This window comes from Melospiza melodia, chromosome 4, assembly GCF_035770615.1.
Source record: "Melospiza melodia melodia isolate bMelMel2 chromosome 4, bMelMel2.pri, whole genome shotgun sequence".
Taxonomy (NCBI): domain Eukaryota; kingdom Metazoa; phylum Chordata; class Aves; order Passeriformes; family Passerellidae; genus Melospiza; species Melospiza melodia.
The window spans coordinates 70,607,407-70,622,753 of record NC_086197.1 but is presented as its reverse complement, the minus strand read 5'-3'; the positions used below and the strand labels follow the sequence as shown (position 1 = coordinate 70,622,753).

The 15,347-nt window shown below is 41.8% G+C and overlaps 1 protein-coding gene across 1 annotated transcript in view; it reads left to right on the top strand.

Moving 5' to 3' along the window:
- Positions 1-15,347, top strand: part of HMGA2 (high mobility group AT-hook 2) — a 111,044-nt gene that overhangs the window by 84,177 nt on the left and 11,520 nt on the right. Inside the window, exon 4 of the mRNA XM_063155119.1 lies at positions 3,844-3,876. Within this exon, the coding sequence (XP_063011189.1) occupies positions 3,844-3,876 (33 nt within the window). The remainder of the gene's footprint in view (positions 1-3,843; positions 3,877-15,347) is intronic.

Here is a 15,347-nt window from a genome sequence, read left to right as displayed (position 1 = left end):
GAATGATAAGTGTGACAAATTGAATTTGATACAACTTTAGACTGCTGGTACAAGATGAATATGAACTCATCACATGAGACTGCTCTTTTGTTCTCATGTAGAAAGCGAAGAAATTGTTTGAGCAATATGAGCTGTAAGGATATATGTATGATATTGACATAAAGCAAATCAACAGAATTTGAAAATAAGAAAACAGAATGAGGAATGTGTGACTGAGGAGGAGTGGAAGAAGTGTAGAAGATAAACAGTTGGACTTTTAACATTCAAAACTTACACCAAAGAGAAAACCATCAAAATTTTGTGTATTCTCCTTTTCAGGCATTTTGTGGGGTTTTTCCTTTTCAAAGTTAGGAATATTATCCTCAAGTTTTAAATTATTATCTTCTGCCTTAGCTCACATACTCAATATTTTAAGCATGGCAAAAGAAATACTGCTGCATTTTGGATTTGTTCTTGTTTGATAGACGTTTAAATGACCTTGTCATAGGATTTTTCCAGCATTGTAGCTTGTTCTTTCTGTCTCATACATATTTTATAAAGATATCTAGTGTTGACTTGTACTTGCATATGATGTAAAAAACCCTGAAGTTTGCTTTTGAGTGTATGGAACATCAGCTGGTGCACATGCAGTGTACAATAGCTGTTTTTCAAACTTAGGATAAAAATGAAATGTGAAAGCACTGTGTTGTACTAATCTCCTCTTAAGATGGCTAACATAAGTGAGAGAGCCTCTGACACAGTAGAAGTTCTACCATCTTACTCTGCAGGCTCCTAGCGGGGGCAATACATAACAATTCAGAGCTCTCCTTTCTTGCTTACAACTTTATTTTTGCCTCTTGTCCATGGCTATCTTATAGTTCCAGTCTTTTCCATAACCAAGGCAGTTTGTCTTTCTTTTTAGATAATTGAACATGCAGATGCAACACTTGTGAATCAGAGGTGTCACTTTCAAAGCCCTAAAAAGATCTTTTAATGCAGTAAACACAAGGTTTAGCAAGTTGAAGCATTAGTGTGTCAGAATGGTTCCAAAGGCATCGCATCCACAACAGTTAAAGAAACTAAAGGGGTGCTTGGGAAATTTCTTGTTATTCCTGAGCACCTCAGGTCTTCTGGTCAGGGCGCTCTGAGTCAGCAGGCACCAGTCCTCACAGGACTGGACCTTACAGGATTTATATGTCCAGCCACATTCCCACTCAGCCAGGCTGAAGCATGAAAAGCAATGCCTTTGAGAATTGGCACTTGCAGTGATTCAGCTGCCACCAGCCGGAGCCCTCAAAGTGACATGAGTGGGCACGGCTCCCAGCGTGTCAGTGTGTGTGCCACTCACACTGGCTGAGGGACTGAGCCCTGCTCCTGGGCTTGCATAGCTAAACCTCTTCCATTTAAGGCAGCAAGCATAACATATGCTGAGCTCCAGATCCCAAGTGCAGGGAAACCTAGCCGGCAGTGAGCAAGCCCTGCCAAGGAACTCTCGACATGAAGCACTAGGATAGCAAAGGTCTTGAATGACTAAAATTCTTGAAAGCCTTGGTCAGTATCACAGACAGTTTCCAACTGGGCAAAGTACAATATTTTCCCTCTGCTTTTTATGAATGGCTGGATAGGGTTGTGCTGGAGTCAGAGTTCCCTGTGGAAGCCATTCATAAAAATAGCAAAACAAAACAAACACATGCAAAAAAATCTTCAAAGGTCCAGTCCAAAGCCACTGGGTGCCAGAGGCTGGGAAAACATGCTGGCAGCTCAAGCCCCAGCTATCACTGAAAGTATTCAAGGGGCTTTTTGGTGGTCTGAAAAGTATGAACTGCTGTGTAGAAGGGCAGCTGGTAGAATTACTGTGACACATACTAGGCAGAAAGCCAGAGCTGGCCTTGTTTCAGACATTGTCTTTCCTCTCATTGAAGTGTCAGGACCTAATTCATGGAAAATATGGTGAATTGGCAGCTCTTTCAGAAGGTTTCATTGAGTTACAGTGAGTGAGAGTCACATGAACATAGAGTGCACAGCCAAAAATATATGGGGCTTTCTGAGCTGGAGAAAACAGTCAGCCTCTAAAAATGTCTGTGGATTTCATGTGGTTTGGGAGCAGACACATGTACAGGTGTAATCAACAGGCAAAAGAAAAGAAAAGAAAGTGAAGAAAAAAATTGACAGATTACAAAAGAGCTCAGTGAGTTCTATAATTATGAGAGATTCCTTTAAAACAAATCATTCCTTTGTTCAAGAGCAGCAAATGTCCATTAATGAGTTCAGGGCCTGCAGTCCACCTGGAGAAGGCATCAATAAAATGTGTGCCTTGATAATAGTTTCTCCATTGCAAGGGAATTTAATGGAAAAGGAAAGGGTCCGCCCTGAAGTTTAAAGACAGACCTAGTCATCAGATTTTTTTTTTACTCTCATATTTATTTGAGAGCAGAACTTGGAGACTGTTATATACAAAAATATAACAGCAGTAGGATTCTACTGAGTTAGAAAAAGACTGAAAATAAACAAAGCATCTTTTGTTAAAATGGGACACTTGTAGTGGGCAGCCGAATTTAATCAGTTACATTTAATTTACATTTTCATTGATCCTTCCCACTGAAATATTGCTCTAAAAGGCCAGTTACACTAAACTGCTTATTCAGAAAAATTCCAGTTATTTCCTACTACACTGTCGTGAAAATTAGGTTTTTGGCCGTGCAGAGGGATGGCATGTTGGCTTCTGCCCAAGAAAGGCACTAAAATCATGGCTGGGATTAGGAAAAAGCAGGAAGGAAGGGCAGGAAGAAAATCATTGGGTGCAATTCATAGACTTTAAAAACAGAATGTCTGGGGGAGGGAGGCAGGCAGGCAGCAACTTTGTCCCATTGAAGTAAGAAAAGCCTTTTTGTTGTTTCTGTATCAGGATTTCATCCTTTATCTGTGGTCTTATTGTTCCATGCTGCTTCCAGCATGCACAAGGGTCATCCCATCATCTGGGCAATGCTGGTGTATTTTAAGCATGTCTGTATTTGTTCATTAGTTGGTACTCCTCTTCTCCTGGGTGGGGATGGAGCACACTAGCACCTTGGTGGGTCTCCTGACTCATGTGAGGACTGTGTTTCCCAGTCCTGCGTGGAGCCAGCCAGGAGAGAGACTTGCTGAGGATCCATGGCGGTGCCACCAGGTCCTGCATAGGCAGGTGGACACACCCACCCTGGCCAATGATGGGCATCCCTGTAATCACATGAATAGGTTTGCAAGGGTCAGCACAGCATCAGCTTCATGCAGCTGAAAATCTCAAACCAGAACTCAAAAGGGCTGGAACCACTGTCCATGCCAGTCTCCTTGGTTTTGGCAAGGGTGGCTTTGGTCAAGTGGGAAGCCGTGGCTCAGGAATGGGGTTATGTGTCCTTCACCTCTCTGCCTGAGCTTTGACCCTGCTTGTGATGAATAGGGAGGGCTCCCCCTCAGCAGGACACTCCACTCACAGATGAGAATGTTGTAAGAGAGCAGCAGCGGAGACAACAAAATCTATTTCGAAAATCGGGTCACTCTCATGGTCTGCTAAGTTAAGGCAGCAGTACCATAGAAGAGCAGAAAGATGTAACAAGCTAAATTGGATTTCACTTTGGTTTTAATTGTACAAGCTTAACATACTCCTCTTTATCCACACTGACGTGAACAACTTCAGAGCAAAGTTGTAGATAGGTATAGGAGAGACTGGGTGTGAGAGCTGGTATGTTCATCTCTCCATTTCTGACTGTGGGCTTTTCATGTGTTTCATTTCTATTGCTGAAAATATTTTTCCTAGTACTCATGAAATCACAGTTAAGCGTTTTCTCTTAATTTTGTTTCTTACTGTACCTTTGTTTTACTTTTCAGCCTCAACAAGTGGTTCAAAAGAAGCCTGCTCAGGTAAGAAAAACTAATTTAAATTATTTAGACTACTTTAAATTAAATAATATTTCAACTGGCCTCTTTTATGGTAAAGAAAGGAGGGAGATGCATCAATCATATGAGCTGGGGGACAGCTGCTGGCTTGCTGGGTACAACCACCAGAATAAGTCATGTGGTGGCCCTGGAAAGAGAGGAGGAAGCAGGGAACAGTGCCTGCTCAGAACTGTTCTCCTGCATTGATCACCTTGCAGTGATAATGCAGACCCACATGCACACTTCTGTGGTGTGAGTCCAGCATGCAATAAATATCTCTCTGTGGGATAGATGGGAACTGCATTACAGCAAGAAGGAGCATATGCATGAAACCCATCTCTCTGATTTTCTTAATGTTGCATATAGGCAAAGCTTTATAAAATAAGGGCCTTTGTGAAATCATGGCTCAGGCCTGCTACTTAGGCTAAGTAGAAGGGAACTATGGGAGAGTGACTCAGCTGGAATAGGGGTAGAGAGATGTGAGAGATGTGAAAGACATGAGAGACATTCAGGGTGATGGCCACGTGTCCACATCGTGGTGTATAGTGGTTAGTGGCCTTGGGCTTTTTGTGCCTTAAAACTGTGCAAACTGGTTACCCGTTAACTGCTTAAAAAGACCTTGGTTTTGCCATAAAGCAGCTTTCCTTTGCACTGCCTGGGGACTCTGCATTGCTCTGCATCATCACACTAAAGGATTCTGTAAATCCACAAAATATAATAGGCTGAACTTGGTAACCAGATTGGATCCACATTCATAAACACTAGCACATTGGAACTTTTTGGGTTGGGTAGTATAATTCTTTTTTAACACTTTGAAAAAATGCAAGCCGCAAGGTGTCATGAAACCAGTCAAACACTGCAGTTAAAATCAACATAATTTTCTTCTTCCAGCCTGCCCTGTGTTAAAAACCCCAAGAACCTAAAACTAACACTTTATTATATGTGCACCAACAGAGAAAGACCTCTGGGCATGGGAGCAAGTCCATTACTCTTGGCAGAGTCCGTGGGCTGTGCTGCTGTACCTCCATGAACACGAATGATAACTTAGTCAAGAGCATAAACGGTCCATTGCTCTTCTGGAAAGAGGTCTGCTTTTAGAAAGGAATAATACTTCAATTTTTCCACCTTATGGTTCTAATACATTATTGTACAGTGTACATCATCATACGTACAGCGTACATCGTCAGTGTACATTGTCATGTGTACAGTGTACATATGTACAGTGTACATCATCATAATATCAACTGCAATCTGAATTAGGAACTGTTGCATACCAAACAGAAAACATCCAGATACGAGTTGAAGGGGTAAAATGATGTAACTCTCCAAAGCATGTGCAGGAATCAGATTTCTACAAAAGAAATCAATACAGTTGTAGCAATGATGAATCCATAGCACAGCTAATAGTGTCTCTGAATGGTGGAGGTGACACACAGCATGAATGTAGCAGTACTTTCAAGTAAGGTTAAGTTTTGTGAGGAGAGGTGATGTCTTTTGTTTAGGCCAGCTTATGCTAAAAACTGCCTAAGTCCCCAGCGACTTACTGTCTATGATCTGACTGCACCACACAATTCAGAACACACCAAGCTCTTCTAATAGAAGAGATTTTCTCTCCATGTCTTGCTTATATCCTTCAAATGTTACTGCTACAATCAGGCTATTCCTGCTACAACATGGTAGTAAACCTGCTGGTGGGCATAAAGCCAGCTCTCTCCTCTGTGGCACCTGAGTGACAGGGAGGCTAAGCCCTGCTGCAGAGAGGAGGCAAATCCAGGAGGCAGAGACTCCCAGGCAGCTGCTAATGTTGCCTTTTCCTCTGGCACACATCAGAGCTCAGTCCCACTGAGGTCAGCAGGAAGAAGGGGTCTGCAGCTGATGGCTGTAGCCTAGCCTAGCAGAAACCATTCCTGCCAAGGGCCTTGTGGTGCTGCCAGGTTTCCAAGATGCCCAGGCACTGACTCCTGCAAGTGCTTTGTTTGTGCAATAACCATGTGCAAGCCTGGATGCAAGAAAGGAAGAAAGATCTGGGATTGAAGCTGGGCTGGGATGTAGGAGGACAAAGAGGAGACCTGGACTCTGTTGTTTTGTAGCAGAACAAAGTAATGACAGATTTAATTGATGGCCAAATGATGTAGGCATTTGAACTGAAGCACTAGCATTCCCCATATGGATTTTCCTGACCGTTTGCTGAAGCAGTGATTCTGGTAGGGATGCTGAAGCGTGTGTCAACCAGCTGGATGCCACTGCTGCTACAGCGGTGCCTCAGCACATCTCTGTAGGCAGAGACAGAGAAAAGAAAGCCTTTTGACATTCCCATTAGTAATGGAAGTGTTTGTGTAGAAAGTGAGGAGCCACAGAAGAATACATGAAAGGAGAGAGAAGTCTGTTTAGATCTCTCCAGTTACCACAACTGAGTAGTGAAAGAACACCTTAAATTATTTATATGCCATGCCTTTCCACAGACAACATTTCTGTTTTTAATCTTTAGACGAAGGGATGTTCAGTGAAATCACTGAACTTATCTTCAGCCCTTCCTGGTTTTAACAGGCCACGCTCTCACGCTTGCAGTACCACACCATTGCAGTTCTGCTGTTATGGGTGCATGGCAAGAACAAAAATTTATCACTGTGAGCAAATGCTCAGGACAATGTCTTCCCGAGGCTGAAATAAGGAGAGGGAAAACAGTGTAATTCCTGGGATGATCAATAACTTCATGCTGCTGGGTTTCACTCAGGTCTGGTTGCCTTTCTCTGATTTCTCTTCATAGTACCTAATTTCCCTTTAAAGTAGGGAGGTTCAGACTCTGAATTAATAACAAGAACATGAGCTCATGCAGGCTTTCTAATCTGAGCTGTCTAAGGAAATAGTGATAAATTATATAAACATGGGGACTACATGGAAGTTCATGGAGGATAATGTAAATCTTATACTACATTCAGAGGAATCTCTTCCTTTTCCATCTGTTTCCTTCAAAATATCCTCCCAGATGGCTTTACCATGTGGCAGTCTGGATTAAGTTACAGATGTGTACTTTCTTCATTGGTGGGGACTGTGAGAGGTTACCGTCAAGAACTGCTGGTTGATGGTGAGCCTTCCTTGGTAAAAGTGGCAGAAATTCCTGCTCACATTTGGTCCCTGAGTGGTCTCCTGTGCTTTGAATTTCATGTGTATTCTGAAAGATTTCTTATGAGTGTTAGTTTACATCACTCTTAGTCTTGTTCTTGTTGCTAGCAAGTATGTCTCTTGGGTTTGTGTCACTTTTACAAGCACAGAAGCAGTAAGACCAGATAAAATTCTCATTTTGCAAAAAACAGCTCTGTTCCTATTACCATTTTTCAGATTTTAAGCATCATGCAGGGCACTGCCATGCTCTAAATCTCTTCATGGGTGCCAGCTGTCCAGTTTAGGGCCATACAGATGTTTATGTAAATTTCTACAGTATCTTTAAACTTTGCCAGAGCTCTGAGGATTTACCATCACACAGAGAGTAAATAGCAGCAGTAAAACCCACTGGAAATCTACACACCCATGTCATTAATATGAAGCTTTGAATACTGTGGTCTGTTCACATCTTTGTGATGAGCACTGATGCATACTCTCACACTTCCTTGGGGAAATTAAGAAAAGAGCCAGCATAACTGTGTGACATTGGTAAATTTAGCACTTTCACATAGATATTTGCCTGAACCTCAAAACAAGACTCTTTGAAATCTGCTCTGTCTCTAAAGAATGTACAGCTGGATCTTACAGTCATGACATGGTAATATTTTTACTGAGGTGTGCAAATACACAGTCCAAACAGAAATTTCTTCATTTCCTCATTTTAAGCAATTTGTACCAGCTGTTGACTCAGCCATACGGGGGAGTTACACTCCAAAGTAATAGGAAGGAAATAGATGTTCTTAGGAGAACACAATGAAAATTACCAAAATTTTCTGGAAACAGGACATGTTTATTTTTTATCATAGAACAGCCCTTTGAAAATTTTATTATCTCTCTTAAAATCTCAAATCCTTGGAAATTCTTTATATCTGAGTCTGAAAGACAGCATACCACTCAGAAAGACGGTGTGTAGATCAGAATAAAAGTGAATCAGTCAGAAGAGTACACGTAGAATATACATAGAACAGTATACACAAGAAATTGTACAGAAAACGTACACCAAAAGAACAAGTAAAGCATACTTCCCTACCTAATGCTAAATGTAGTAGATGTTTTTAAAACAATGTCCAAAATAATCAAATCCAACAAGAATAAACACTAAAAAGTGTAGTCTTATTTCGTACAGGAAAGAAGATCTGGATTTCCTGTATTTTTTCCTGCTACTCATTTCTCAGCGTCAGTATCAATAAAGTTATGCATGTGAATAATTTTATAGATATAGATATAGATATAGATATAGATATAGATATAGATATAGATATAGATATAGATATAGATATAGATATAGATATAGATATAGATATAGATATATACACACACCTCAGATTGCATCTATTGCTTATGTCTACTCAGTGTAGGACACAGTAAATGCTAGAAGCATCACACAGGCTCTGCAGCCCAGGAGCTACACCTGTGGGTCGCACATTCGTGTGCAGCCACAGAGTTGCAGACTGTGAGCCTGGGGCCCCTGGTGGGTGTGTGGCGGGGCCAACGTGCTGGCAGACCCCGGCCAGTAGGGCCAGGGAGCACATACCTCATCACCTCTCTGTGCCATGCAAAAAAGCTGCACTTACACCAGCTTCAGGCCTTCTGTGTATCTGCTAGCCACCATATGTGAACTCGTCCTTTTCCCTTCTGGGAAATGGCAGACAGAAACATGGTAGGAATACTCCAGAAATCCACTTTCACAGGTTGAAAAGAAGCTTCCAATGTCACAGACGGGATGGCACTAAGCAGGTGCACATACACATCTGAGAGAGTGAGTGCCATTGTCCAAGGCCACCCTGTGTCCTGTGAACCTAGGAATGCTGCAGTCTGAGCCTTGACTGTAGAAATACTGAATAATCTCTGCCCTGGAAGTTGACCTAGTGCCCTGGGGTCTCATTGCTCTTTCCACTGCATTCAGCAAGCTGCCTTGTGTCTCATGGACTTTTTTTGTGTTTATTGATAAGGCGAGTCAGAAAGTTCCCAGGGGAACTCCCAAAAAGTTGTATCCTGGAGAGGTAAAACTTTCTTTTCCAATAATGCATGTAATTTTGTACTTTAGGACAGGATAAATGTGCGTGTGTTACATAGGCCGCTCTGGAACGTCCTCTAATGTACTGTAGGCTCTTGGTACCATGTGAACACATCCTGGGCAAACATGTATTGTGGCTTATGGGAAATAAGGAGAGTCTCTAGCTTTCTTCATGGATGCAGTAGATGGAATTTCGTGGAGGGTACTGGGCTTAACATCCTTACTTTCTTTCTCTTTTCAAGGCAAAATGGTGGAAACTGGTGTGGTTTCCAAATGAAAACATATTCAGTCTTCCTTTTTTTTTTTTATAAGGGGTTTCTTGTGGCAGGGAGACACTGAATAATTTGTCTGATGACTTAAAAAAACCCAACAAAACAGCTGTTTTTTGAAATAAAATAAGAAAAAGAATCTGGCAGAAAATATAGAAGTTGCAATTACTGCTTCAATGAACAGATGAAGTACTAACCTGGGCTAAAGAATGATGGCTAGAAAGAGAGGTCAGGTGTTTCTGAAATAAAATATTTTCTTACTTACATGACATAACTTCTGAATAGAGTCTGAATAATGTAATTCAATGATGCTATGCCTGAATACCTGAATCAGTGTAAGACGGAGCTAGCTAAGGTTTTAAATATTTATGATTGTCATTTACTACATAGCTATGATAGAGGAACATTTTTGAGATGGCTACTTCCATAAATTTGTCTGTAAATAAATTAAGCAAATTGATTGGATTAAATCAATGGATTAAAAAACTCTTCAAGAACAGGAGTATATTTAGGCATTCAGTCACTTTTAAAGACTCAAAAATTGGAAATACCTCAGCAGCAGTCCCATTTCCTATCCTAGCAAGCTCTCCAGGCTGCCAGGAGAGAAGTGTTCCTAGTGCTGCTCCCTAAACCTGAGACATGGTGCAGCTCAGGATTTGAAGGTCAAAGAGCCTGAGTGATCAAGCAGGAGAAGCATGATTTGATTTGGTTGAGTCCACAGATCTGTTAAATTCAGATATGTAATTCTGACAGTAGATGCTGACTGTGTTTTACATCCCCTTGCTTAATGCACCTGCGGTCCACAAGGCAGGCTAAGGTGCCTGTCACTGTGCCCCATGCAGTGCCTAAGGAACAGAGGTGCTCAGTCAGCACTGTGCCAGGACAGCACAGCTCCCTTTGAAACCACTATTTCTGGGAGCTGTGCTGTGTAAATTCCATTTTGGGCAAGTGTCACAGTGCCTTGATTCCCCTTCCACTAAAACTGAGGTGCTTATGCTCCCTTCTTGCATAAGGGAGTGATCAATGTGCATGCATTTATAATTTGATGTGACAGAAAAGGAATCAGATTTAGCAAGATATTTTTTTTCTTCCTGACTTGTGAAGGGACTATCTCAGGGATTCAGTCTTGCCTGCTGCAATGTGCCACTTGAAGATGTCATGTCCTTGTCAGCCAGTTTATGAGTCAATTGAAGAGCAGGAGTGCTGTGACTTAGTTCAACATAACAGGAAGCTTCATCTCTGAACAAGAACAATAATGGATTCCTGACAGCTCAAACACACAACATTTATTTCCCTGAGGCAAACTCTAGGGCAGGAGGCAGCTTTCTGAATGAAGCACTGGTCACGCATTTGCCCATTCAACACAGATACACTTTCAGGTCCCTGCTTTTTTTTCCAGTATGCTGGGCAAGACCTGATCCTAAAAGCAGGGATGTAAAACTTCAGGGACTACAGCTGTTGAGCCACTCCTTGCATAGCACAGGGAGTGGGTGTTGCAGTTGGTAGTAGAAGGCCAGAGTATGCAGGGATGAGCTAAAAGATTTCTCTTAAGCCAGCAACACTCCTCTTCAGCCTCTCCCTACCTATTCCCTCCCCACTCCTTGCTTGTGGAAGAAGCCTGAGGTGGTCAGGCAATATCTGTGGGCAGAGTGGCTGTGTGTTTGACCCCACAGCTGTGGCCACAAAAGGGGTTTAGGGAGGAACTCCTTCCAGTTCTGAACTTGGCTCTGATTTGACACAAACTGAAGTCTCACTAATAGTAGCCAGAAGAGAAGGGCTTGTGGTGTGTACTTGGGAAACACTGTTGAGGAGCATAGCTGAGCAGTGTTTAAAAAAGTGTCAGTCAGGAGTAAATGAAAGTGCTACTTTTGCATACACATTCTACATATTGTGGCTGAGATTTTCAAGAGTAGCAAGAGTCAGTGCTGCTAACACTTGGGTATCTTACTTCATACAAGACATGCGAGACATACAGCATTCTCAGCAGCACATGGCTACTCCCAGAAAATAAGGATTATTTTAAGATATTTCCTGTCTGATACTCAGAAAGCTGAAACTACCAGCAGGATCACTCTGTGGACTTACAGTAATAAAAATAATCAAAATGCTAATTAGCAAAGATGTGGAGCAGAAGGCTGCACAGGAGGAAAGTGCTCTTTGGTGAGAGCTTGGTTCCTGAGCTTCTCATCAAGGGCTCTGCATTTTCAATGGTCTGCATTGTTGTTGCTCCTCCACATCCAGGTGAAGCCACTGAAAGATGCTCTATTCCCTGACTTAAATATTACTACAGATACTTCAGGGTTGTATCCTTGCTCATTTGCTGCACTGAAAAACATGGGAAACAGACCTATGTAACCATTGCTCTATCTTTGCTGTTCCAATTCAGCATATAAATTCTGTTGCAAATTTTATTTTAAAGATTAAGTATGGTGTGATGCATATGTAATAAGGTAAGCGCAAATAGAATCAAAGTTAAGGTCAATGAAAATACAGTTTTTGTCTGTTAAATAATATGCTCAGATAGATAGTTACAGTCTTCACCCATCAGCACTAATAAAGTTTGGCTAGGAAAAAGAGCAGTATACTCAGTCCTTATTACCATATTTAAACATGTTATGGAAAGAAGCAATAAGACAGTATTTTTTTTTTTCTGGATAAATACCAGGGTTACATAGTATTTTGTGAATTTAGTTCCTTGAAATCAATGCTGCCATGCTACCCCTGGGTGACATCTGGCCTCCCTGGGCAGTCCCTCAGCTTGTGACACCTGTGCCAGACATTAAGGCTAGGATGGACAGGCTGAGCCTATGAACTTGCCTCTTCCCTTGCAGTTCAGAGAGGACAGCTCAGGTGAAGGATTCATAATCAGTGTGAAACAATTGTGATAGACACTTTAAAACCATTTTTCCTGGTGGAGCTTCTATTCTATAAAATTTCTATTGATGCTCTCACTGTACTGTTCCTTCTGTTCCTTAGTGCTGAGATGGAGTGAAGCAGCGCAGACAACAAACAGTCCATGACAGGCTAGGTGCAGTCTGGGGGCACATTCAGAGCTCATGGTCATTGATTGCTTCTTGGATATTGTAGGCATGTGACTGCTGTGACAGTGGACAGTAAGAAGTATAGGAGTATCTCAACATCATGTTAGACCATGCAGTGAGAATTATGGTCCTAGGCACTTCATGTTGAACGCTACAGAAGTATGTAGGTGGTTTTCAGACATCAGCACTTTGCCAAACAGTGCATGAAGGATCTAAATCTTTGCACAGTCTAATGTTTGTGAGCATCTTGAGCTCATCCTTACAGGACCTAAACAAATAAATTTTCCTTTCTCAAACTGAGGAAGGAAAAAGCCCTTAAAAACCCCTGCCTGACTGTTGGGCATTGTAGCAGTCAGCAGTCACATTACCATAGCAAACTGTCTCTCTTTTCATTATTATCCCAATACAAGAAATTTTAAATTTTTTATGAAGTCTGCTCCAGCAGATGGTGAGCATCAGTGTGATGAAGTTCTGCTGTTGATCCCACTGTAAAGCATTTCTGGAAATTCCAGAATGTTTTCAGAAAACGTTGGCTGAAATCTCTCTTTAGAAATGACTAATGATTATATTAGAGAGGGATATAATATTGCCAGTGTAGTTTTTGCTTTTCTTCTGCTCCGTCAATGTAGTCACATTATTCAGGGCTGATCTCTGATCTCAGGTTTGAAGAGTTACTTGCCACACAACAACCACGGGAAAACAGAAGGAAAGAAATAAATGAATCACCCACATTCTGCTTGAATTCAGATCTCAGATTTCCCACATCCTGGTATTTAATTTCTCACAGAGTTACCAATGGTTGATCTCACGGCAGGATTAGGGGGAAGAAAAATGAGAGCTCCATTGAAACCAGACTTGAGTCTGGAAAGAAAGAACATGTGAGCTCTAGGACCCCGGAGATATCAGATTCAGGGTAGTGAATGGCTTCCACCCCCTCCCCTTCCCTGATTCTCAGGCTTATTTTGAAGCAAATTCTGGAAACTGGATTCAGAATAGCAAAGACACAGTTACAGTAAGTTGAGGGGCTCACACATCGCTTCAAGTCTCCTGAGAACTGTGTTATATAGTGAGGCATTAACTGTAATTTATGTTGGTATTTTTTTATGTTTAGGCAAGAGAATAGATTAACATTGAAGTATAAATGGCAGTAAATCTGTCTCAGTTGTAAAATAAACATGTTTTGAACATACATTTCCATCAGGATACCTTCTCTGATTTGATTATAGAATGTATATGTGTTCAATTGGAAAAGAAATTCCCACAAAAGATTCTATAATCAAAAGGAAATCATCAGTATCTACTAAATTTGAGACCCTCAGTCACTTTGAATCAGGTTATCTTGCTTTGAGAAATAAAGAGCTTTGTCCTGTGGATTGCTGCATAGACTGGTCTAGCAAAGTTGTGTCGTTGCTCTGTGCTGAGGAGGCCAAACTTTCTCACACTTTCCACCAGATTCAGAGTGTGAGATATTCAAGAAGTTGAAAAAACCTTTAAATGCATCACTCTAAGTCCTTTAGGAGTTGAACATATTAAGATGACAAGAAGAGTTTGTCATTAAACTATAACTACCCTTTTTGGATTACCTGGTATTTGTAGATTTATTGGCAAGGTGGCTTAAATTAGGGATATATTTTTAGCCTGCAGCATTACATAATAAAATAGCAGCTGAATTCTTGCAGTAAAAAAGGGAAGGGATGGGGGAAGTTTATTAAAACCAACATGAACGTCTCTGATTTTGCTTTTTCGTCTGCACGAAGAGGTGCTCCATGGTTACACAATCAGTAAAGTTTGCAAGAGAAGCATTTCCATTGCCCCATTGTGCTCAGGAGCTGTCGCCTGCCTTTCACTGCAGACCTGCTGTTTAGTCTGAAACTGAAAATTAAACCCAGAACCTCAGCTCTCTAAGTTAAATACTCTGCATTGCTGGAAGCACGCAGCCTTGCCAGTGTCTGTGTGGCAAAATCCATGATCAAAATTTTCAGACATTTTTGAAGCATTTTACAACTCTGTTAAGCTTTAATGTTTTTGTTTTGATTTGGCTAGGGGTTTTTGTTTTTTGGTTTTGTTTTTTGTTTTGGTGCATTGTAGTTGTTAAAAATCATGTTCTAAATTGTAGTAGAAAGTCTCATATGAACTGTGCTGAACCAGCTCAGGGAACCTGGCTCGCTATCTTTAAGAAATATGTTTCTCATTTTGGAGGGCTATTCTGAGAATGGCCAGGGTAAGGTAGAGCCCTGTATGCTAAACTCACTCGTTCAGAAACAAAAAAGCAAGGGATGAGAAAAGCCAGGGGAGACGTGGAGAGCGAGGATGGCGGCGGCCGAGCCCACGCGCCCTGCGCGGCCGAGGCTGCACGGGCAGCGTGGCAAGGGCCGCTCAGCCCCGGGGCTGGCGCTCGTTCAAGTGTCACCGGTGCACTTCCACTGTGAAAGGTGCTTTTATCTCCCCTTCCCACAGCCCCTTTCCAGAGGGTACGTGGGACTGGGCCCGGCGGCTGCTGCTTGGCCTCCCCGCATGGCTGGACCCTAATGAGGTGTGTGCGGCTCTTGGCTGCAAGTTTTCAATCTCTTTCTTATTACTTCAAAGCTGCTGCTCCGAGGTTCAGACAAGTTTGATCACTTGGCAAAATCTCTCAGCTGGGATTCAAAAGGGAAGAGGCTTTATTTTATTATTTATCACTGTAGATAGATAGCTCTCCCCAAACTGCTCTTGCCAGTGGCTTCGTGGTCAGAGCCGCAATGTTTTTTTAAGTGATAAAGGATTGAAGGTGAACAACTTTTGGCAGTTGCTTCCTGTCTGTAACAAGTGGTTGTTTTTAGGGGGAGAAAAAAAAGAGATAGAAATATAACAGGCCTTACTTTATTTTCTTCTTTATGGTTTATATTTGGTGGGGGGCGGGGGGGCAGAGAGGAGCAAAAGGTAATTATGTGGGTTTGACCTCCATTTCAAAGCCTCTCAAAGTAGTGT